General features: G+C 35.2%; 2 protein-coding genes across 2 annotated transcripts; both read left to right on the forward strand.

Moving 5' to 3' along the window:
- The first annotated feature begins 7,782 nt into the window (after window positions 1-7,782).
- Window positions 7,783-12,118, forward strand: LOC145233881 (uncharacterized). The gene is made up of 12 exons (XM_080098648.1): window positions 7,783-7,955; window positions 8,388-8,501; window positions 8,844-9,041; window positions 9,283-9,381; window positions 9,790-9,855; window positions 9,916-9,970; window positions 10,379-10,417; window positions 10,488-10,622; window positions 10,920-10,993; window positions 11,064-11,172; window positions 11,358-11,400; window positions 11,670-12,118. Exons 1-12 carry the CDS (start codon window positions 7,923-7,925, stop codon window positions 11,842-11,844), a joined length of 1,140 nt encoding a protein of 379 aa, XP_079954774.1. The 5' UTR covers window positions 7,783-7,922; the 3' UTR covers window positions 11,845-12,118.
- A 1,709-nt stretch (window positions 12,119-13,827) lies between these two features.
- LOC145233327 (histone-lysine N-methyltransferase Smyd1-like) lies at window positions 13,828-20,831 on the forward strand. The gene is made up of 11 exons (XM_080098038.1): window positions 13,828-13,914; window positions 14,095-14,303; window positions 14,704-14,928; window positions 15,160-15,317; window positions 15,746-15,863; window positions 16,214-16,352; window positions 16,646-16,764; window positions 16,904-17,003; window positions 17,480-17,610; window positions 17,834-17,911; window positions 18,276-20,831. The coding sequence occupies exons 2-11, from the start codon at window positions 14,115-14,117 to the stop codon at window positions 18,423-18,425; spliced, it is 1,407 nt and encodes a 468-aa protein (XP_079954164.1). The 5' UTR covers window positions 13,828-13,914; window positions 14,095-14,114; the 3' UTR covers window positions 18,426-20,831.
- Window positions 20,832-22,854: the final 2,023 nt, after the last annotated feature.

The raw sequence follows: 22,854 nt of genomic DNA on the forward strand, positions 1-22,854 counted from the left end.
TTTGCACGAAAATTTACGATCTTGTGGCGAAATAGATAAGGATATAATGTGTCATATTTTAGATTAAAAGTTTTAGTTAATCTTGACATCATTTTAGATTAAAGATTGCACACTTGTATGATGCGTAACGTGAAAACAATTACGTCCCAGAAACGAATGTATGATACTTTTGAAAAAAAGTTTTTATTTTGTGTTAAGTAGTTTTATATAGATGAAAAAAATCGTTTACCAAGCGTTTAAAAATATAAACTTAAAAAAAATGAACAACACATAAAAAAAAACCTTAAAAATTTCATTTTTGCACCTTATTGCATGTTTGAGAATTTAAAATACATATCGCATGACAAGATTATCAAACGGCTACTTTTAATTCCGAATTTGCGCAGTCAACTATGTAAAACTGTAAATCCCAAAAAGAACATCATATTTGTCACGTATACAAGCTCGTGGACCGAAGTTACGGTTTCACAATAAACCTAATCCGCCTAAAAATAGCACAAAAATAACCGATTAACTGCAAGCTTTACAGAAGGTGACATAAAACAATGACGACACGACGTAAAAAGTTGCCACTTCGCGAAAAGTTTGTTGCGTAACATTGTACTTTTTGCAACAGGTTCATTCCAAAACCGCTTTGAGCCTTTAAAAATAGATTGCATGGGTTTATATTAGCATCAAAGAGTTTCCATTATTTTATACGTTTTAAAAGGCACATATAACTGTCATAAAAGCAAGCGCTTAACGTGAGTTTATTATAACAACTTGAATTGAACGAAGTAAGCATGTAAGGTATTGAAAGGCCTTCAGCAATAAATACAAAGTAGTGAGAGTATAGAAATCAAATTAAGCAATTCTGTAATAGGTTATTAAGTCTCACTACTATATGGAACTAGAAAGGTTGTATTGCTTAAAAGCCGTTATTCTGGACGTTTGTGACAAAGAATGTGGTAAAATGTAATAATATTATACGTGTGTGTTAAATTACGCAAAAAGTATAAGTTCGTGTCAACTAGTATAATTTTAGTGACGAATCATTATTTTTTCCAATATGTGTAAATCATTTGCAAGTTGGCACCGACGGTCGAGCCGCAGGCAAATACCTTAAAACCCACAGAACTATGATCATAATGATATGCAACCATCCTGTTGTATTAAGACTACTGTTTGTCTAGAAGCAAAAGTACTTCAGTCTTCGATGGATTACCAAAAATAAATCAGTTTCTAAATCAATGTTACTCAAAGCCAAACCCTTGCCCTAGGAAGGTACGATCTTTGTAAAAAAAATTGCTTTGAAAAATTGACGACATTTGTTTACTACAAATCCTGATAAGATTTTGATGTTGTTTGCCAATAGCAATTTCAAGCAGATAACCACTCCCTTAAAAAACATGTGATGCAGTTTGGTGTTCGTGGGGTCAAGGTGTGGTTTATGTATCTTGACATCAGCCCTTAATATGAAAACAATGCGAACGTTTTATTTCCAAGTTCCATTTTATTTTGGGAAACACTTTTGTGTATTTGTATATAGGTGTGTACATCTAATGACGACCTGCTCTTGTGGCTTAAAAAATGACATTCGCCGGCGAGGTTAAAAGTGTAACAAATCTAATTTAAGACAGCAACCCAGTATTCCGAATTTTTGTGCGGTAAATTTGCGAATTTTAGTAATTTAAAAATGTAAGAACGTGTTTTACAACAAATCAAATTAAAAAAAAATTTTTGAAGAAGGTTTGCCGAAGAGGTAACATAATGTACAAACTGCAGCAAAATATATTTGGATTTTTTTTAACTGTGATGGGTTTGTCGTTTATCACGGAGGTAATTATTCATGGGACATAGGTTTAGAAGTTCATACTGAAAACGTTTTGACATAATCAAACATGTAACATTGCCAGTCTTCGATTGGTTATAACCTAATAGTCCTTAAAACTCAGTCTACCTTTGCAAACAAGTCTGATTTAGGTTGTTATTCAAATCAGCAGGCACAACAAAGCACTATGACAAACAAATTTTGGCACACCCAGTTATTCATATTTTTGAAAACAAGTTCATTGGCAATGTTTGTAGACCTTTGTCGACCTTGTGTCTACGTGATATTTTGAAACACTGTCGCTTTTGGGAAAGAGTTTCCCGTAAAAAAACATCACCTTAAAGTTGTTTGTTCAGCTAAGCCATTTTAAACTGCTTGCTTTTCTCCAAACTTTTCGTGTCGACAAATTTGCATTTAATTTTTTTTCTTCTCTGAACCATTTTACTCAATGTCGTTTATCATTCCAATGCTTTCACGTCAAGGATGTCACGCCTGCAATTAATCATTTAAATCAAGCGGTTGCCACTGTTGAGTTATGAAATATGTATTGGAGTTTTCTCCTATTAGCTAAAGTATCTCCGTTTTGTCGTATATTAAGGGTGGGGAAAGTGCCCTTGGCTATTAGTGACCTGAGAAATTTTTCTTTGTCGCATTCGAAATAAGATTTTTATTTCAAACAAAGTCAATTTAAGTTGATAAATGTTACACGACTATTTGACAAAAAAAAAACATCCATAAGAAGATCTTAATTTTGTTCTATTTTTTTGTAAACCATATTTTTCAGTTCGTATTCAATTCCTACAGCTGTAAATGGAGAACGTGTTCTGATGTTATGGCTTCAATAATTTTATAATTGCGTTTATATTGGTCACAGTTTTTGTAAAACTAAACTAATGTGTAAAGTTCATGCAAATAAATGTCTTTGCCGAATACCTATAGTATTATCTGCTTCCGCATTGAAACGAAAAAGGCGCCATTTTAATTAGTTAGGGTGATTGTAATTATTGCATCGCCTACATATAAAAGTGTTAAACTAGCAACGGTTTACTTAAGAAGAAACTAAAAATATAAAATGCTAAAATACTTTAAGTAACAGACGAAGGTTAAAAGGACAATTTGTGTTTTTCTGGGATTTCTTACGCAGAAATAGTTTTTCAAAAATACAGACTTTCGGCACGCCTTTACTTTTTTAGCTGGAGTGTATTTTAAAATAAGCGTTGGAGTGAAATCTATACGTTGATAAGAAACCGCAAAGTTCAATTGTGAATTGCGTGACCTGATATCAGTGACACGTTTTAGAGAAATAACTTTTTTGGAGTCGATTTTGAGCCATCAAAGGTGAATGTACTGTCAGTATATAGATGACAAATAAACATTTCGTCAGCAGGACAGTGGCTATAAAACGCGTGTTCATAGACAATTGGTGACTATAACATAAAAGAGAGCTTAATGCTTGGATGGATAGGAAACTGAAGGGCAAATCTTGAATTGTTTCATTTGTTTCTATCCGACGTGTTGAAACAGTTTTGTTCAATTATATTGTAATTTCTTTCGGTGGCGCAAAAGGTTTTAAAGCGCTGTATTGTCTAGTTTGGTGTGCAGTTGTTCTTTGACTGTGAATAAAATAATGATAAAACACATAAATCATTTTTTAGGATCTTGTTTTTGCAACGACTTCAGGCGTTTGAAAGTTTTTGATAGTTTTCTTATTATATCTACATGTGTTGTGTCAAACGTTGTTTAACACAGAGAAAATGTTAAGCAAAAATATCACAAATACTAGCAAACGTAACATATTTAAAACATGAAACAACACACCTATTTTGTGTCAATAGTAGTGTGTTGTGTAGCATTGTTTTTCGTGTTTAAGTGCAGAATTGAAATTGACTATTGTTGCCTTAAATGTTCTGATTAATTTTATTTGTTATTTTTGTAGGACGATATATATTTTAGCACTGATTTAATTGCGTCGATAATTAAATTTAACAAAGAAAATGAACAACCTACTAAGGATCGCGGGAATAGCATTGCTGTTCGTCGTTATAGCAACGGTAGTTGACGCCAAACCACGTAAGTTTCAATTTTCTTGAGTATTTGAAATGTAATTCACAATTACGTTGAATTGATGGCAATTAAAGACCACACTTTGACATTAATTATTTTTCTTCTTTTTACAAAGCCAAAGTTTCTTTAAAAATCAAACCCTGTACATTAGTGTAAAACACTTTGATAGAATTTTTTTACGAAAACAGAAAAATCAATCTCGCCTATTGAGATGACATCGTTAGTTTTTGTCTTAATCAAATAGAATTAAATATTCACATTTTTCTTTCTACAGGTACAATTTCCTCAATTTGCCATCGACTCACAAAAATGGATAAACCAAACCGAATACTTTTTGACGTGGTAAGCTATTTGTTGTATTTTTAAATAAATTTGTAGAGTAAGACGTGGTACCATAATTTGAAAATTACATTTCTACCAAATGATTTCCACCTTATGCTTTCGGTTGCTTATTCCGACATAAAAGAAAGCCTTAAACTAAAAGATAAATATATTGTTGGATTTGCTTGAGTTGTCAACATTTTAAATATAGCTTAAAGTGTTTGAGTTAAAATGTCCTTTTTAAAATATGTCGTTTGAAATAATTTTTGTTGTTGTTATTTCAGGGATGTTTTTGTCACTGTCACGAAAAACGAAAGGGTTATATGTACAAATGCAGTGATATCGTCTTGTTCTTCGGAAAATGTAAGTTTCAATTTAAACAGATATATTTATACAAATTTAAAAAATGACTAAACTTGATTCAAAAAAATACTATAAACTCGTTTTTAACATTTTCTGTTTTAAAAACACAATAATGCATTATTTGAAATAGAGATTTTGAAATATAGCCATGTAAACACAATCAAGGACTAATTACTGCCAAAAACCAAAATACGTTTGACTTACAATTATATTTTTTCACAGTGAGCTGCAACTATTGTCGCAAGAATTTGAAGTGCAGACATGTGAAGAACTTCATAATCTAACCGCACACTTATCGCATATTCGTTGTATTTATGATTTCTATTCGCCAAATAGCTTTGTTTATGCGTTCCAATAAAGATATACACGCTTTCTATATTTTTATAACCGTATGATGTATACAGTGCTGTTTGTTAATAAAAGCTGGGTTGCTTAAGAATTTTGTCAACGTTACTCGTTTGAGATGTTTTTTAGTGTTACAATAGCATTTGATAAGTTACTCGTTTGAAATGTCGTAAGGTGACGCAAATATGTTTGGTGTAAGGTGCTATAAAGCAGAACTTGGCCGAATGGTCTGGCGCGCCTGACCCAAATTCAGACATAAAAAAACTTGATCGGGATTCGTCCGCGGGAGTGTCCTGGGTTCGAACCCCGTGAAAAAAAATAAGTGCTGGAATTAAACACTTTTATACAGTTGAGCGTGAATGTAACGCTTACCGGTCGTCATAGGGGCTAAAATCAGTGGTGGAATTGAGCTAGTTCGCACCGGTTCTATAGAACCGTCTCACGAATTTTTATGAGATCAGCGAACCGGTTAGCATTACTGGTGTCTGTCAATGGACTTTTTGTAACAGAACCGGCTGAAAAATATGACTTTTGTGATAGAACCGACTGACAAAAAAATTGAATCACACCACTGGCTAAAATGGTAAGAAATATTCTGATAAACAATTTTTATCACTCATATTCATAGACTATCTGGCATTAGCCTACTTTCTGTTGAAAAGATTTTACAGAAACTATCCAGCTCTTGCCAAAAATAACCATTAAATACCAGTTCAGTTTCGTTTAGCTACGTACCGGTCACGTGCATTCAAACCATCATTTGGCAATTTTTGGATAAGTTTGGATAAGCATTGAGCATCGGAAAATTGTAACTTAGCAGACATGACTTTTCGTTCCCATGAAAATTATATGTTGTTTTTGCGACATGTGGTAGGGAGTGGTGTAACTTTACTGCTCCATGTGTTCTCATGATTCAGTAACTATTGGAAGTACATATTCAATGTCGTTGTTCCCACAATGTTACATGTTCCCGCCTTCCTGTTTTGTTCAAACAGCCTGACCATAAGATGGGCTGTTACGTAAACCGGGTGTTTCGAAATAGTTGTGTAATTCATTTCAGTGCTATACATAAGTTTTTAACTTAAAAGAAACAAGTAACTGATGTTAGTAAAAGAAGGTACTGTTCTGCAATAATCGCTTTCTGCAATGATAACAAAAACGAGTATCAGTTTAAAAGCCAATGTTTTATCTTTCTCTTTTCCATCGTTTTCTTACGTTGAGATAAATGAGACTTGATGTGTGTTGCGCAACAAGAATAAAAGACAAGAACTAATTCGATCTTTTGTGGATCATGTCGGCTCTATGCAGCAAACGAATCGTAATAATGAACTTACTCGCTACTGCAGACGACCGATACGAGCCACGAGAAGTAGAAGAAATATCAAGCTTTGGAGCAGTGCTCTTCAACCGGGTATACTGTATACCCAAGTGTATACTGCATCTAAACTAGGGTATACGAAGGGAATACAGCTGCGGTCAGTGTTATTAAAGGTCACTATTTTGTATGAAATGCAGGAAGGCATAGCATCGTCATTCATGACCTGTGAGACTGACCTGCTTGTTGTGAACATTATTGCGCCAGTTTGGGATTGTTGCGCCAACAATGTGAATTATGAAGCAATAAGCACCTACCTGTTACTTTCTGAGATTTTACTTTTAACATTCCTGGAGTAACGGATTGCGAAAACGAAATAGGATTTTTCGAACTTTTTGAGATGAAGTCAAATAAACAAAATTAACTGATTTTTTAAATGGTCGAATGGTAAATCCTTCCTAATAGTGCCTGATAGCGAATTTAATTTCTAGCTTGTTCCGTAGATTGAGTGGCTTCTGGGCTGATAATATTTTTTCCAGACCCACAAACTAGTTTTACAATCCAAATACGTACCGTGTTTAATTTACATCACGGCCGCCAGTACATACATTTCAGTTTACATGTTCACGGCGACAAGTTATCTACCCCTGGTCTAGTATAACAATAATTCACGTGACCAGGCACGTACCGTAACTATTAGTTGACTGTTTTACTTTATGTGCGCAATTAAAAATTACCATGTGTAGGGTATACAAAGTTGCTTGAAAATTGCAAAAAGGTATACAACGGGAAAAAAGGTTGATGAGCGCTGCTTTAGAGCAAAGAAAAACATAGCCCAAGAAGTTCAGCTGAGACAGGAGAACATTTCCAAACCAATAGTCAGTCAAGGGCCTTGTTATTTATTGCGGGAACCACACACACGAGACCCCGCAGGTAATACCACGTATAAAAAAGGCCGGGATATTTTAGCTGGGCGCTGAAGGAGGCTACTTGATTTTTTTGGTTTCTTGAGAAACAGTAAGTTATTTGTTTCCCGAGACGATCAAAAATTTTCTACTATAGCAAATTTTCCACCTGGTCCTGACTTTGGACAGGAAAGTGAAAGTCAAAAATGGGAAAGGACGAAATCCAAAAAACAACAAAAGAAGACTTTCTAACCAAAGTGTTTAAATTCAGAGCGTATAGCCTATATTGGCATTGTACTTTAAGCTAAACGCAATAAGAGGGGCAGCTAAAATTGACAGGGTACATGACTTATCGCAATTTTTTACATCGAGAGATTAGAATTTTTCGGAAGATCTGGAGAATTTCTTGAGGAGAACCTCCACAGTGGACGTGCCCCCCCTCCCAAATTCACAAAGTAATTTTATGCCTAAATTCCCTGATAGTCGACACCAAAAGATTTGCGTTGAAATGTTCCATGCCCCACTTGTGGTATTAATATTCGATAACAAAGAAAAGCATTACATTTTTAGTGCAAACGTGCTTCAACGATTTATTAATATGGCAAATAAAAATTTATTCAGTAAACACTGAACCATTGTGAAAATAAGAACGATGCATTGTGGGTACTTTTGTCAATGGCGGACAATCTAAGAAAACAAAGTAGGCCTAATTTTTTGTGTTTGTAGCCAATTACACTTGTAGAATGAATTAGAAAATTGGCTTTACCATCTGGCAATTGCTCACTGGCCAACGCCCACAATGTCAAGGATTATTGGCCAATCATCGTCGTCGGTGAGATGATGTTGTTTGTTACGTCGTTTCCATTTCCGTTTCCGATTAAATGTGATTGAAAATTCCCATGTTTACTTCGCGTATTGCGGTCTTAATTGCAAACCCACGTTGCTGAATTTAAAATTAGTTATTTTCTGGGCGTAACGGCCCATGATTTTGGTTGTTATGGTGCATGTAGTCATTGTGTAGGTGTAATACTCGGAAGCAAAATGGTTGCTGGTGGCAACAAGAAGTTTTATAAAGCATATTTGTGGTGGGATTGAGTTTACTGTTTAATACGTTTAACCTGGTACAAGCAAATTTGTGTCTTGGTGTGTATTCAACTACAGGCTGTAAACAACTAATTGTGCTCTTTTAAGATCATTATTAGAAAACAAGAAAGATTTTTTTATGTACTAATTAGTTTCAACTTGTCTTGTTTTCTATTTTAAGCAACAAAGTGTCCTGACAGCTCTTGGCAAGCAACTTCTGGTTGCTGCAGAAGATGGAAACGACAAAGAAATACAATCGTTGTTACTACAGGGGGCTTCCTTTACTGCAAACTGGGTAAACGGTTAAATCTAAAATATCATTATTGTGCCTTTGTAGTGTTAGTTAATGAAAGTGCAAAGTTGGTTGAACTATTTGAACAACAAAACATGCTCTGAACAAGTTTTGGAGTCAAAAAATTTATTGAAGAGCGATTGATTAGATGTGTTTAAATGCAATACAGAAAACATTCGGCTTATCTTAATACCTGTGTTATAAGCTTATTGGGTTGAACTACAACTGTTTTCAGTCAAATGGAAACGAGGTTGCTACAGTGCTTTCCGTTAACAACTAACCTACAAATAAGAAAAACTGTTAAAGTTTGATATGTACAGTTCTTTAATAGCTTAAATTTTACAGTTGGGAATGTCACCCTTGCACTATGCATGCATGAATGGGCATCTAGAGTCAGCAAGGCTCCTAACACGAGCTGGCGTTTCGTGGGATGGCAGAACAAAAGTAGACAAAACCCCGATGCACTTTGCTGCACAGTTTGGTCACCATGATGTTGTTGCGATGCTGATTAGCTTTGGTGCTGACATAAATGCTAAAGACATGGTATGTTAAAAAAAAACTTGGTGGAAGTGAAAATTATTTTTTTAATGTTGATGAATAAAAATGCAGGCATTATGTTTTTTAATGTTGATGAATAAAAAATGTCGCTAGATGTGTTTTTCAAAACATTTTTTTTCAAAACATTTTGTAAGAGTTTGTTTCTAAATGCCCCAGAAAAAAATTGGAGAAAAAGTACAATTCCTTTTTATATTTTTTTTGCAAACTTTATAATTTTTGATTTCAGCTTGAAATGACATCTCTTCATTGGGCTGTTGTGGAACAACACTTTGACATTGTTAAACTTTTAATTGACAACAATGCAATAGTGACAACTAAAAATAAGGTACAGTATGGTTGTGTTTGTGTAAATTCTTTTTGTCATTGCAATTTCACCAAAAAGATAGATATCTTTGACCTGGTTTGCTGTTTAAGTCATGGGCCTTTGAAACATCATTTTTTAAATAGAATTATATACCTTAGTTTATTGCAAGCATCAGTTGAGTATGATTATTCATAACTGAAACTGCATGTTTTAAACACACCTGTTTCCGATTTGTTTTCCTTTGCGGATACATCTGGTTAATTGCATAACCGAGTTTTGTTGTCCAACTAATTGACGAGAAATTGACGGATTTACAGAACTCTTTTCAAATTTAAATGATTATGCAAACCAGAATTGTCTGTTTCTATTACAAAAATTTAGTTTTTTTTACATATACAACATTGCTCGGACCTCTTCTTTATTTTACAGTTCGACAAAAGCCTAATGGACAGTGCAGAGGACACCTGTGACTTTAGAATAATTGAATATCTAAAGGTAATGTTTCAATTTCCAGTTTTGAAACATTTGACTAAGCCAATTTTTTTAATAATTTAGACATATACTGGAGAATCAGGAACATATCAAGACAGTGCTACAACTTCATCTCAAGGTAACTAATTTTGAAACATCATACACTACTATACTTATTCTACTGATGTAGCAAGTTTTCAAGAAGTTTTATGGTTTGAAACAAAGATGTTTTTGTTGGTTTAATATTGTTCAGAATGTTTTCTGGTGAAATTATATCTCTCTTGCAAATATTTGATTTAATGCTACATATCTTGCAAAAAATGTTACCAAGCATGTTTTGGGGGCTAAAACATATATGCTTGTGTGTATTTTGATGTGACAACATTTAAGTCAACCCATAGTAATGCATGTAATGTATTCCTGACACATTCGTTGAAAAAGAAAAGAATAAAGTGACTTACATTTTTGTCTCTGGCCTTCTCTTGCACCATTATGCAACGCAATTAAATACCATCAACAAAACTTATATTCTTTATTTTCTGTTTAGAGCCATCTCCAGAAAGCAACACTTATCAAAATCTCACAGGTATTTTTTCTATCTGATGTAAACATTAAAGCACTTCATTGTTTTGTACATAAATATTCTTTATGAGCAGATCAGTTGTCATGGTTACAACAGGAACTGCTCAACCACAATAATTCAGGGGGAGCTTCTGTGTTACTTGAAGGTGCCAATGCAATAACACTAACTGAAGGAGGAAAATTGGCTTGGGCTCAGGTCTTTGAACAAGGTCTGTAATTGCATCATTGCATAACTGTAATTGCATCGTTACATAACACATGCAAATGAGATATATTTTCTTATGTGTAATTGGGTTTTCATAAATGCTTTAGACCTTAAAATTTAATTAAGGGTCCGCTTTCCTGAAGGTAGAAACAAACTAAAGTTATAAAAACAGTGACTAATATGGCACCCAATTTGCTAAGCCACCCTTCCTGTTAAGCTATATAATTCATGTCAAATACATAAATGTCATGATACCTTTATGAAAAACGTTTTTTTGACCAAGAGGTACTATTATTCATAGACCGGTCAGCAAAGGAAAATGAAAAGAACTTGGAAATTGTTTTACCCACACAAATTCAAGAAAACGGTCAAAAGGTCAGTTTGAGTGAAACTATTTCTGTAAAGCCATGTGTACACCAATGAACAATTGAGCATTTGTTCTTAGATTGTATCTTTAAAGCTGCCTAACCATATGATACCAGCTGCACCAAGTGACAGTGAAGCAAACAACCAAGCTGTAACTATTGTGGTATCTCCAAACAAAACAAAGCAAGGTATCTGAAATTGTGAACAAACATGTAAAATACTCTGTAATTCGAAAAGAGCAGGGTCCCAACCTTTTTATACTTTTAACAAAGCCCCAACAAGCCCATTAAATCCACTTTTTTTAAACATAAAAAATGTTCTTAGATGTGTAAATGTATGTAATTTGTAATTACCACAAAACCTATCGTTGCAGGTCTAAAGTCTCCACCTTCTAAACGACGCAAGGCAAGCACAGAGTAAGTTTTTTGTCTCAAAAATACACCAATCTCTGCTTCGGTACGAAAAATGCAAAAAAAATCTATTTTTGGTCTAAGTGCTGGTAAATACATAATACAAATATGGTTTTAAATTCTCAAACTTGCGATATATTGTATTTTTGTGAAAATGGCGTTTATTATATGTCTTGACAATAGCCATGCTTGTATCACATCCCAAGTATTGCCTTATATGCTTTAGCAAATGTTACGCGGTACCACGTTTAAGCATCAGTTTTGACTTTCACCAGAACGTGCGACTTGTTTACCACGGACTATGACGTCAGCAAGGAGGAGTTGTTGCAGCGTCAGCTAGTGGCCGCTCAGACCCAGGCGCAAATTTACCGCGAGAAATTGTTGCGCAAAGAGCAGGAGGCCAATCTTTGGAAGCAACAACTCGAGCGCTTACAGCAAAACAGAAGGTGACGTCATCAGTGGCGACGTCATCAGCAGTGACGTCATAACACGATTTTTCGAATGATATGTTGCGATTTTCGTTGCTTTTTTTCGATTTTTACAATTTTACCTTTTGTTCTATTGTCTCGCTGACCGGTGCTCCTGCGGTGCGTGTGTTACGTAATGATGTGCGCTTATTGTGCCATAGTGACGACGTTGAACTAAGGTCGTCTGTGCGCACTTTGTTTTGTTACCGATCGTGTGTCATTTGCTGCGGTGCTTTGTAATACATTGCTACAAGCTACATTTATCGTGTGCTATCGATTCCCAAGTCCTAAGACTGCATCTCTTGGTTAAACTGTTTAGTCAGTAAAACAAGCACATTGAGACAGAGTTGTAAGTCGGGCCGGGTTCGGGCTTGGGTTTCTTTCAAAAAAACGGGCTTGATTCGGGCCTGTCAGTATTTTTTTGAACAAACTTAACCATAGGCGCCGAGTGGGCGGTGGCGGGGTGGCGCCACCACCTTGGGTTTGTAAAGCACGGTGGCGGCCACCGTGGACATTTTAAATTGTTTGTAGCGGTATCGTACGAAACATCGTAAAATCTGGGAACAATTTTGCTTTAAAACAAGCGTAGTGGCGAAAAAGCAACAAAACGTGCCAAACTGCAACCTGTTTTGGTTAGTGTCTTGTTTATGACGTCAAACACGCAATTGTCGGCATTAAATGTATGGCCACTATTGTGTACAATGCGATTGGACTGTAATAAATAGTTATTTTGGCGATACGAGCAACAAATTGACGAAACGTTTCCTAATCGTTGCTAAACCAATAATAACGTTAAAGCAAAGTGTTTCAAATAAATATTGTTTCAAAAAATTGACGAACGTTGCATTCTATTTTGTAGTTGGAGCTCGCGTGGTTGTACGCATTGGTGACGTCACTTCATGTGACGTCATAATTCACGTCCGCCACCTTGCAGTTTTGAAAAACTCGGCGCCTATGAACTTAACTATGTAAATAGCCAGCTGGTGGACGTGACCTAATGTCAAACAGTCCTAAAACGCCTTGTTCAAGATCTCTGCATTGAGAGTTGTTTCAGAAACTCACTAAAATAGTTCGCTTTTATCAGTTATATCTTACAAACACCCCAAGATATTGTGCTTGTAAGATATAGGTTCTACTGGGCACACAGGCTTTCCAAAAGCATTTTTTCCCTGTCAATCGTGTGAACTACATTGGTATGGTGATAGAGTCAAATCTGTTATCGAACCCGAACCTACAATTTATTGAAAACAGGGGTCTGAGTGTGGTAAAATTACGACACAAATAAGCTCTCGAATGTGAAGTCAGGTCAGAATTAAGTACGGTTATATAAACCTAAGCCCGAATTATATTTCTAGGTAGAATTGAGAAAACACGGCCATGTAAATATAGAACTGGAGACAACATTATGGGCAAATATAAATTTCAAAGTTTTTACGATTTTTTTGACTGTTTAAATTTGGAAACTTGATTTCTGTACATCTACAACTCTACAAAGCGAAAATTAGCAGATTGCAAGACGGGTTCGTTACCGGGCCGTACAATTTTTCAGGTTAAATGCTTTAAAACAGTTTACCCAAATATCCCGGGGATAATAAACTAATTTATGCGGTTTTATTGCTAAATATTTGTAGTTTTTTGAAGGCCGGTTGGTATTAATACTGTTTAAACGTTTTGTTACACCGGACAAATATGCACACATATCGAAAAAGAGACGCACAGGGTTTGAAATAAATTTAATACTTGCGGTGTGAAAAATGCCCATCGCACAAAAGGCTCCAGTTGTCTTTCAGCACACTTTCAAGAAACAAAAGTCCATGTTTAAGGTGCTACTTTTCACTTTGGCCGAAAGTGTGAAAGCTAGTGGAGACTTTTTAGCTGCTCTAACCAGCAGAAGCTTCCAGATACAGCTGTTATCGCAGTCTATGGCGTCATGGAGCGAAGCAGTATATATAGAATGGCTGATTGTCAGTTGATTGTGTGTCTGTGTTGGCTAACAATCAGCGATAACAGTTAAGCAGTCATTTGCAAACATTTTGAAAGCATCGTTAATAAGGTAAGAACTTTGAAAACAGTATTTATTTAAACCTCGTTCTTTATAACTTGAGCAAGATTGAATTTAAAATACAATTCTGCAATAATTGTTTTGTCGAAGTGTGTGATCATAATTAACATATTAAAACATATTAAACTTGCATTTTGGAAAAAAAACTTATAGTTATTGTCTTATTATTAGCATCAAGCCTACAATTCAAGATGGCGTTGCTAGAAGAATACTCAGCTGGGGTAGAAATTATTCAGACAATCAACAAGGGACGTGGCCTCATTGCTGGCAAAAGAATGGAAACCGGACAGTTGATTTTAAGGCAGCACCCGTACGCCTATGTGATAATGGCAACACATGCGCCAACAGTGTGCCATTATTGCCTTGCTTGTCCCGGACAGGTGAGATTACAAACTCTTGGGATTTTCGGCATTTGTTACTAAGACAGCTGCTGATACAATTATTAACTACGCGTTCGAAAGATATGAATATAAATGCGTTGGTTAGGGCTAAGCACCAGTCACTATTTGTGGACAATATGTTGGTTAAGTTATCACAAAGTAATAAATGTTGTTACATGCATACTGATTAGGTTGTAAGTAAGATTAATTTTGAATTTGATAATATAAGTTGGCAACAATATGGATCATTGGTTGGTCTTTTTGTGTGCTTGTATACGTTTGTCTTCTTTTCGCACAAAATTTACATCATTTACTATAGCAAATCGTAGGTTTTCAAGAAATACAGCTAGATGCTTTAACGAGCTAAAACGGGTGTAATATTGTGTTTTGTTTTTTTCAGCCGGACAGGCCCCTTGTCAAACAACTGCTGAAATGTGGAGGCTGTAAGTTTGCTAGATACTGCAACAAAGAATGCCAGAAGAAGGCCTGGACAGACCACCGACCCGAATGTGCTGCAATTAAGCGAGTGTTTCCAGGACAACCAGTCGATCAGACAAGAATGGTTGGTAGAATATTATGGAAACGAGATCAGAATCTCGCTAAAGAGGAGGAAGTCAAAATCGAGGCAAGTTTTAAATCTAAATTTTTAGTTTTATTGGCATGGCCTACTGTGTAACAGTAGTTTTTGGTACACCTTGTATATAACAGTAATTTTTGACACACCATGTAACGTTGTGTAATATTGTAAGGAAAAACTTAGTATCGAAAATTAACTAACATCTAAATGCTTGCTTATATTACTGTGTGTAAAACTTGCTTTTAAGTGAACTTAAATATTATTTTTTGCATTATTAAGGATTTGGTTGACCACTTGAGCAAGAGAACGAAGGAAGAGCGGGGTGATTTGGACGAGAAGGTTTACAGTTTTGGAGATTATTTCACCTATGACGCAATGCCAGAAAGTGATGACGAAATGCTTCATTTGTTTGCGATCATTGACTGTAACGCCGTTGGGTGAGTTTTTTAGTTTTCTTTCTATATTTGTCCGACATTTATCTTGTTATCAGTTGATTTTTAGTATTATTTCCTTAGAGCAGTAGTTCCCAACCTTTTTCGACAAATTCCTCCCTTACCAAATTAAAACGTTTTCATTCCTCCCCAACATACTACATAGTAAATGCTAAACCATCATTTAAAATTGGGTCGTTTATCAACTTTACAGGTCATTATTCGCATAGCTTAATTGTCTAGTTACAAACCACATGTAAAACATTAAGTAAATTCCTCCCCTCAAGTTTTAAAATTCCTTATTGGCTGAAAACCACTGCCTTATAGAGCATTCGTGTCTAGATATGTTACTGTCGTGGGTTCGAATCCCACAGCAAACTGGATTTTCAAGGAATATCTTTTCATTTCAATTGAATTTTTATGTTTTTGTGCAGACTGAACGATCACAAAGGCTTGCAGAGTATCGGTGTAGGGATTTACCCCATGATGTCGCTACTCAACCATGACTGCAATCCCAATTGCGTTGCCACCAACAACGGCGTTAACTTAGAGGTAAGTTACGCTGAGAAAATTTTTAGCAATCTGTCAGAAATATGTTTAATACAGTTTAAATATTACTAGTTGGTGGAACTCTCCGAATATCGATGTCTTGTAGACCCTAATAGATAACTGTCAGAGATTATGTTGATCACTATGTAACAAATATATTTTTTAGGAGCAGTTTATCTCTAAATTTCAATGTTAGTTCTCTATTCAAGCCTTCCTAACAAAAAAATATTTAAAATACTGGAAAAAATTACTGATTTTTTGTTAAATCGTCGTGATCAAAAATATTTTAGCAAACACTGCTTAAAGTAATTTAATTTAATGACAATTGAAAAACAAATCTCGGGTGTTTACAGTTAAGAGCCTTGCGCCCGATCGAGAAAGACGAAGAATTATGCATCAGCTATGTGGACAGCATGGAGACGAGAGAAGATAGACGTGAAAAACTTTCATCGCAATATTACTTTGACTGCGAATGTAATTTATGTTTCAACGGTAAGTGAACGTATACTACAAAAGGTTTGATTCTACAGTTTGGATGTAAGGTTTCGTGCTTCAGTTTTTATGAACCGTTCTAAATCGGACCTGATTGTTACAATTTTACATTTATAAATCTAACTTTTGGGCCCAATTCAGGGTTAATTTTAACAACCTTTTGATTTAAGGCCCTCTTACAACATTGTTAACTCGTATCATTCAATATAGTGATCAGTACTAAACGAAAAAAAGTAATAACTAGGCATCTTACTATCTTTCGATTTATATCATTTTTTGATGGCAAATTTTAGGTGGCGAAAGTGAAGACCTTAAACATGCGACTGCTGCTGAAAATATGAAAGAAGAGAGCGTTAAATACATCAACCAGTTTTCCAAGGACATGCTGAAACGAATTAACAAAACTAAAGAGGTAAAGCGAAATAAGTTTTCATTTATATCTCGACTAATTTTTTTTAGTTTTGTTGAGGCAGAAGATTAAAGGGTTTTAAATATGTTTTTGTAAAGTATCATGAAACTTAGTTTTTATTTTAATAACTGATTTTTTACAGAGACAAAATTGGGAACGAATGAGCAATCAAGTTTTAGGAACACTTGCTCAACAAGACTGCGTCATTGCTGATACAAACGTCCTTAAACTGTCAATTCTAAGTAAGCAAGTTTGGCTTGAATACGACCTGAATACGTGTTCATAAAGACCAGCAACAACCGGATAATCTTACGTAAACCACAGTAGACCAGGCCTGAAGGCGTTGTGGCAAAACAATCTGGTTTCTAAAGGGTTTCTATTCGACAAAACGGTTAGGAAATAGCGTTCTGTGGTGGGTTAGTGTTAAGTCACTGTCGTGGGTTCGCATCCCACCTTACACCTAATTCGTTTTAACCATTGTGTGAATGCTTTTTTCGGATTTGTATGGGTGAAAGGCTACAGCACGCAAGTAGCTATTACATAATGCCACTTATAACATTTACGGACACTGGGTTTTAAAAACACCTTAAAGACGGACACTGGGTTTTAAGAACAAGAACAGAACTGCCATAGAAGTCGCGCATGAAATAGATATATGTTTTGACTGGGTGTAGTAAATATAATCAACTAAAAAGAAACTGTTGTTTTCGTGTTTCAGATCTTGCAGTAGAAGTCCAATCGTTTTTAAGAAGACAAGATTCGGCGTTACAATATGCAGAAAGAGTAGCAGCAGCCTATGAGAAACTGCTTCCTAAAATTCACCCCACCCTGGGAATGTACCTTATGAGGGTGAGCACGTTTTAATAGAAATACTAAACAGATCTACCAAAAACATTGAACATTGATCTAACAAATGTGCGCTTTGTAACGTTTTATTGTTGAGGAGCTATTAGGCTTTGCTTTCACCCAGCAAAAGTGCATCAGCTCCAATTTCGTTTTGCAGTGTTTTCCCCTACACCGCGGCACAATAACTGATGGTCTGAAGTGAATTTAACCTTTTTCGGTTTTACAGGTTGGAATTCTGCAATGGCAACTACAGAAAAACGAAATTGCTCATCAAACACTCGGAAAGGCTGCGTCTATTATATCGGTAATGATTGTTTTGTATTGTTGATACGACTGTAGACGAATTTTAGAAAAGTTTAACCGGGTAATTATACAAAATATACATTCATATATGTGCAGTTAATACTTAATGAGCATTACGATTTATTGAAATGTTTTAAATACCTTTGGTAAAGGGATTTAATTTTTATTGACAGTAACTAGTAATGCTAACCCGTTCGATGATCTCAGAAAATTTCGTGAGACGGTTCTATATAGCCGGTGTGAACCCGCTGAATCCCAGCACTGGTTGTATGTCACCCCTCTACCATGTATATCATTCATTTAAAGGATATCAAAAGTATCGCAGCAACTTCGTAATGTGTTATTCAATGTATTGTTTTCTACAGAAAACGTTTGGCGAAGACCACTCCCTGTTTAAAGAACTGCTCGGCCTGATCCACCAATGCCGCATGGAGTCGCACATGAGCAAGAACTCCCAACGCGAAATGAGAATGGCCAAGAAGCGGGCTGGACTGAGACTACCGGAAGCATTTTAACATCACAACGACACATAGTGTACTGATTCAAAGACAATAGTAGGAACAAATTGCTGTACATATTTCTTAATGAGGGGGAAGACCGTTTGGAACTGCAAATCAAGACATTTTAAGTTCGTGTGTAAACTTCAATACAACATGTCGTAATTTATGTTATCATTTGGTTTTTACAAGTCTTTTTTTTCCCTTCTCTAAAAACTCTTTTTTCCCTTTCTCTAACTCTATACGGAATCTAAAGTTAATTCTCTAATTGTTTGGTGTTACTTTTCTCTCTTTTCCTCTTCCTTTACTTTAATTAATAGTATTAGAGTTTGGTAAACTTTCTTTCGTTCTTCTCCCTTTCTTTAAATTTCCTGCTTTCTCATATTTTTCTTTCTTTTTCTCTGTGTTTTCTTTTCTTTTTTTTCTTTAATTTCTTTTCTCTTACATTTTTTTTCTAATTTCTTTCCTTTCTTCTTTTCTAAATTTTGGTATTCTTTTTAATTTTTCTCTTCTTATCTCTTTGCATTATTTTCTTTTCTCCTTCAAATTTTTCTCTTTCTTGCTTTTCTTTCCTTTTTTTAATACTTTCTTTTTTTCTGGATTAAACCCTTTCTTTTTTACTTTCTACATTTATGGCTCTCTCACTCTTACTTCTACTAAAACCATTTCTCTTGTCCTTACTTGGTCAATTTCTTTTCTTTTACATATTTGTTTCTTCTTCTAGTTTCCGTTCTTCTCTATTCTTCCTAAACCCTAACCTTTCTATCAGCTCTTTGGAAAAAATTCATACCTACCGATATCCAAATTTTTTCAACGATTTTTATTCTTTATTCTAAACTAAAAATCCAATTGAAATTTATATATTCAGCTTCAGTGATTTTTGTTTGAACGAAATGCTGATCGCCATTTTTTAAAGCATTTTTGTCCATATCACTTTTTAGTTTTCGCAGTGCTGTTAATTTACCTTTTACTTTTCAAATCGCTTAACCTTTTGCCCACATAGACAACTTACCCACTTTTCTATTTGGACTTCAATCTGTCTGTGAATTAATTTTTTTGTGACATACTTCACCTTTTTTCTTTCTCCCTTCAAACTTTATTTCTTCTCTTCAAACTTCAACATTTTTTCCATGCTTTAATTAACAAAAATATTTAAACACATTTTTCGATAATTTTTTTTAAATAAAATGCGCATTTGACGGCTACGCCAGTAATTTAATCATTTTTTAAACAAAACCGAGAAAGTTTTGAATACCTTTATTATTCTGATGCAAATTTTGTTCGTAATCCTACATTTCCTTCTATTACTTGAACTACTTTTTTCGCTCTTCGAACATATTTTTTTTATAGTTAGTATCAAATCTAGTATTTCTTTCTTTTTTCTCTTTTTTTTCTGTCCTGTTTTCTGTAGAAGTGTGATAATATCACAACTCTACAATTAACTTTCTGAAACGAATTTGATCCATATTCTTCTGTTTTCTCTATCTTATACCTTTCTCTAATCTACCTTTCATTTTCAATCAAACAATCTATCTTAAGCTTAACGACTTTTATACTTGTTCTCTACATTAATAATTGTTATCTCTTCTCCCACCTTCTTTTCAAATAAGCCTCATCCTTTATCACTATATTTTGTTTCTGTACCTAATCTTTGATATATTTAAATTACCTTGACTAAATTCTTGTCAACCTGTTTTTTTCTTCTTGACAAATTTTTTTCGGCATCATCTTTGCTTCTTTCTTGTATTCATTTCGTACATTTCACATGTATTCTCTTTAAACTTTCACTTTCTTTTCATTTTATCCTCACTTTTTTCTCGATAAGTCCCTTTCTCTCAATTTTACTCTTAAACATCTTCATTCTTCGTTTTTTCAACTCTTTTCACATTTATTTTCATATCCACCTTAAACTTCTTGCTTTTCTATTCTTTCTTCTTTTTTTTCTTCTCTTACTTGGTTTCTATTTTTCTGCTTCTCAAAAAATACTACTCTTTCATTTCACTAACTTTCTCCCGTACTTGTTTCCACTTTTTCTTTATACATCTCAAAACGATTCTCGTTATTCTTCTTATCTATTCTTTTTCTTTACTCTATTCTCTTTTACTCTTTTATATCTCGAATTGTTTGCATGTTGAACGATACTAACACATTTAAAAATCATAAACCTGCTTTAATCACTTTTAAACTCTTTCCCATTTATCCAACGTTATGAAACTGAATCCGAACTTAATGTGTGTTGCAACAAATATGAATACTTTGCGTAAAATTTTCCCACACTATTTATATTTGTTTTCATTTATAACAGTTTTGACTTGCACAAACGCACCTTTTCGTTTATTGTGCTCTTTCATGTTGTACATACATGTTTTGTACGTTTTCTAAATCTGTTTTCGTCGTAACAATAAATCACAAAACATTAAAACATCTACTGTTCTGATAAATGTAAATTTTTAGCAATCATGGGCAATCTTTATTTTCAGAAATAGGTTTTTACTGTAGCACTTAGCCGCAAATAGATTTACCACGATGAAACTGTGCATACATAGGTGTAAACGGTTTGATTGACAGGCCTATCCATTGAGCATTAGGAAAGACCAAGACAACAAACTTAATAGACAATTGGTCTTGAACAAGGCGTTTTAGGGCTGTTTGATATTAGGTCAGGTTCAGCAACTAGCTATCTAGCTAGTTAAATTTATTCAAAAAATACTGACACAGAGTGTAAAGTCAGGCCCGTTTTTTGAATAAATCCAAGCCCGAACCCGGCCCGAAAAGCCCGGCCCGACTTACAACTCTGCTGGTGCCACAAATGATGCCTGGTGCACAGTCAGGTCCAAATCAAGCCTCTTATGTTTAAACCGAAGGCCGAACCGTCCCTAAAAACCCGGTTCAACTTACGACTGAGGGGGTTTACTGCATAGCTGTAGACCAGAGTTGCAAGTCGGGCCGGGCTTTTCGGGCCGGGTTCGGGCCGGGTTCGGGCCGGGTTCGGGCTTAGGTATTTGTGAGAAAACGGGCTTAAAACGGGCCTGACTTTACGTTCCGTGTCCACCATTTTTTTACAATAATATCACTCAGTTGAGTAACAAGTCTCTGGCTTTTACCTATAATGCCCACCCTACTCTAAAACGTATTGTTTACCCCATTGTCTACTATTGTTCATTGTGTTTGTTGTCTTTCTCTTTTTTCTTTCTCATCCTTTTTTGCAAGGCTTTCGTGGATAGGCCTGTCAATCAAAATTTCGGGCCTAAACGGGCTTCTCAAAAACGTTTCGGGTTCGGGCCGGGCTTCGGGCTTATACTTTCGGGTTCGGGCTGGGTTCGGGCTGGGTTCGGGCCCGCTTGCAACTCTGCTGTAGACGTTACAGCATTTTGCGGAAGACGTTCTAATCTGTAATGTCTGAGGAGAAACTCTCACTTCCCGCCGTACGCTCCCCGGAGGCGTCAAAGTGTTATGCTGAAGCGATACGAATAGATAATGATTAGCATTTGGCAGATGTTACCCAGACGAGTACATGTGTTATGCTTACGTATTATTGAATTGATCCAACCAAATTCCACCGGATGCTAGGATTTAAACGTAATAAAAACGTTTTTATTGAATTCATATGCTTTATGTACGTAATAAGATAAAGTATTTGCCAATGGTTAAAAAGACACCTGGCAATCAAATAAAATCATCCAATATTTTTGAACAGATATAAGTGTCGTTATTTAACATGAGATTGACTACGCAAATTCAGACAGACAAAGCCAACATGTATTGAAAAAACAACAACGATATTTTGTTAAGTAAATAGCACTGCTTAACAATAAATTGTTCTTCAACAACTACAAATATTTAGCAATGAAAACGCTTAAATTAGTTTATCATCCTCGGGATACATGGGAAAAATGTTTCAAAGCAGTCAACCTGAAAAATTATACAGCGAGGTAACGAACTCCTCGCGGACCGGTACCGGGCCGCGGACCGGCGGTTGCCGACCACTGGTCTAACATACAGGGTCTAAATATGCCTTGCAAACATTGTTTTACGGGAAAATGCAATGAAGTTAACTTTGAAACGATATCATGCCAAAAACAAATTAAAATGATTATCTTTTGCAGATTCTATTTAAACAAGAAACTGATAACGCCTAAAACATGGAAATATTTGTTTTTTCCCTGAAATTATCGATTGTTGCTTTGACCAATGTTTTTCAAGTCCATCAGTTTCTTTACCACAAAATTGAAGAGTCAATTTGTTTTTTTTTAGTCCTTTATCAGATGTGTTCGTTTTATCTTTTGGCAATCAGAATCTTACAAAATCAAAACCTTTATCTTAATTTCACGTTTCTGGGACTGACCTCATCTCTCTAAGCTCGTTAAACCGCCGTCAAGGGACTTTGCGGGCGCGAAAGTGATATTTTAGGGTTGAGATGTCAGAGACACTGTCTGACAACAGCAAG

The sequence above is a fragment of the Phallusia mammillata genome, chromosome 6 (genome assembly GCF_965637545.1).
Source record: "Phallusia mammillata chromosome 6, kaPhaMamm4.hap1.1, whole genome shotgun sequence".
NCBI lineage: Eukaryota > Metazoa > Chordata > Ascidiacea > Phlebobranchia > Ascidiidae > Phallusia > Phallusia mammillata.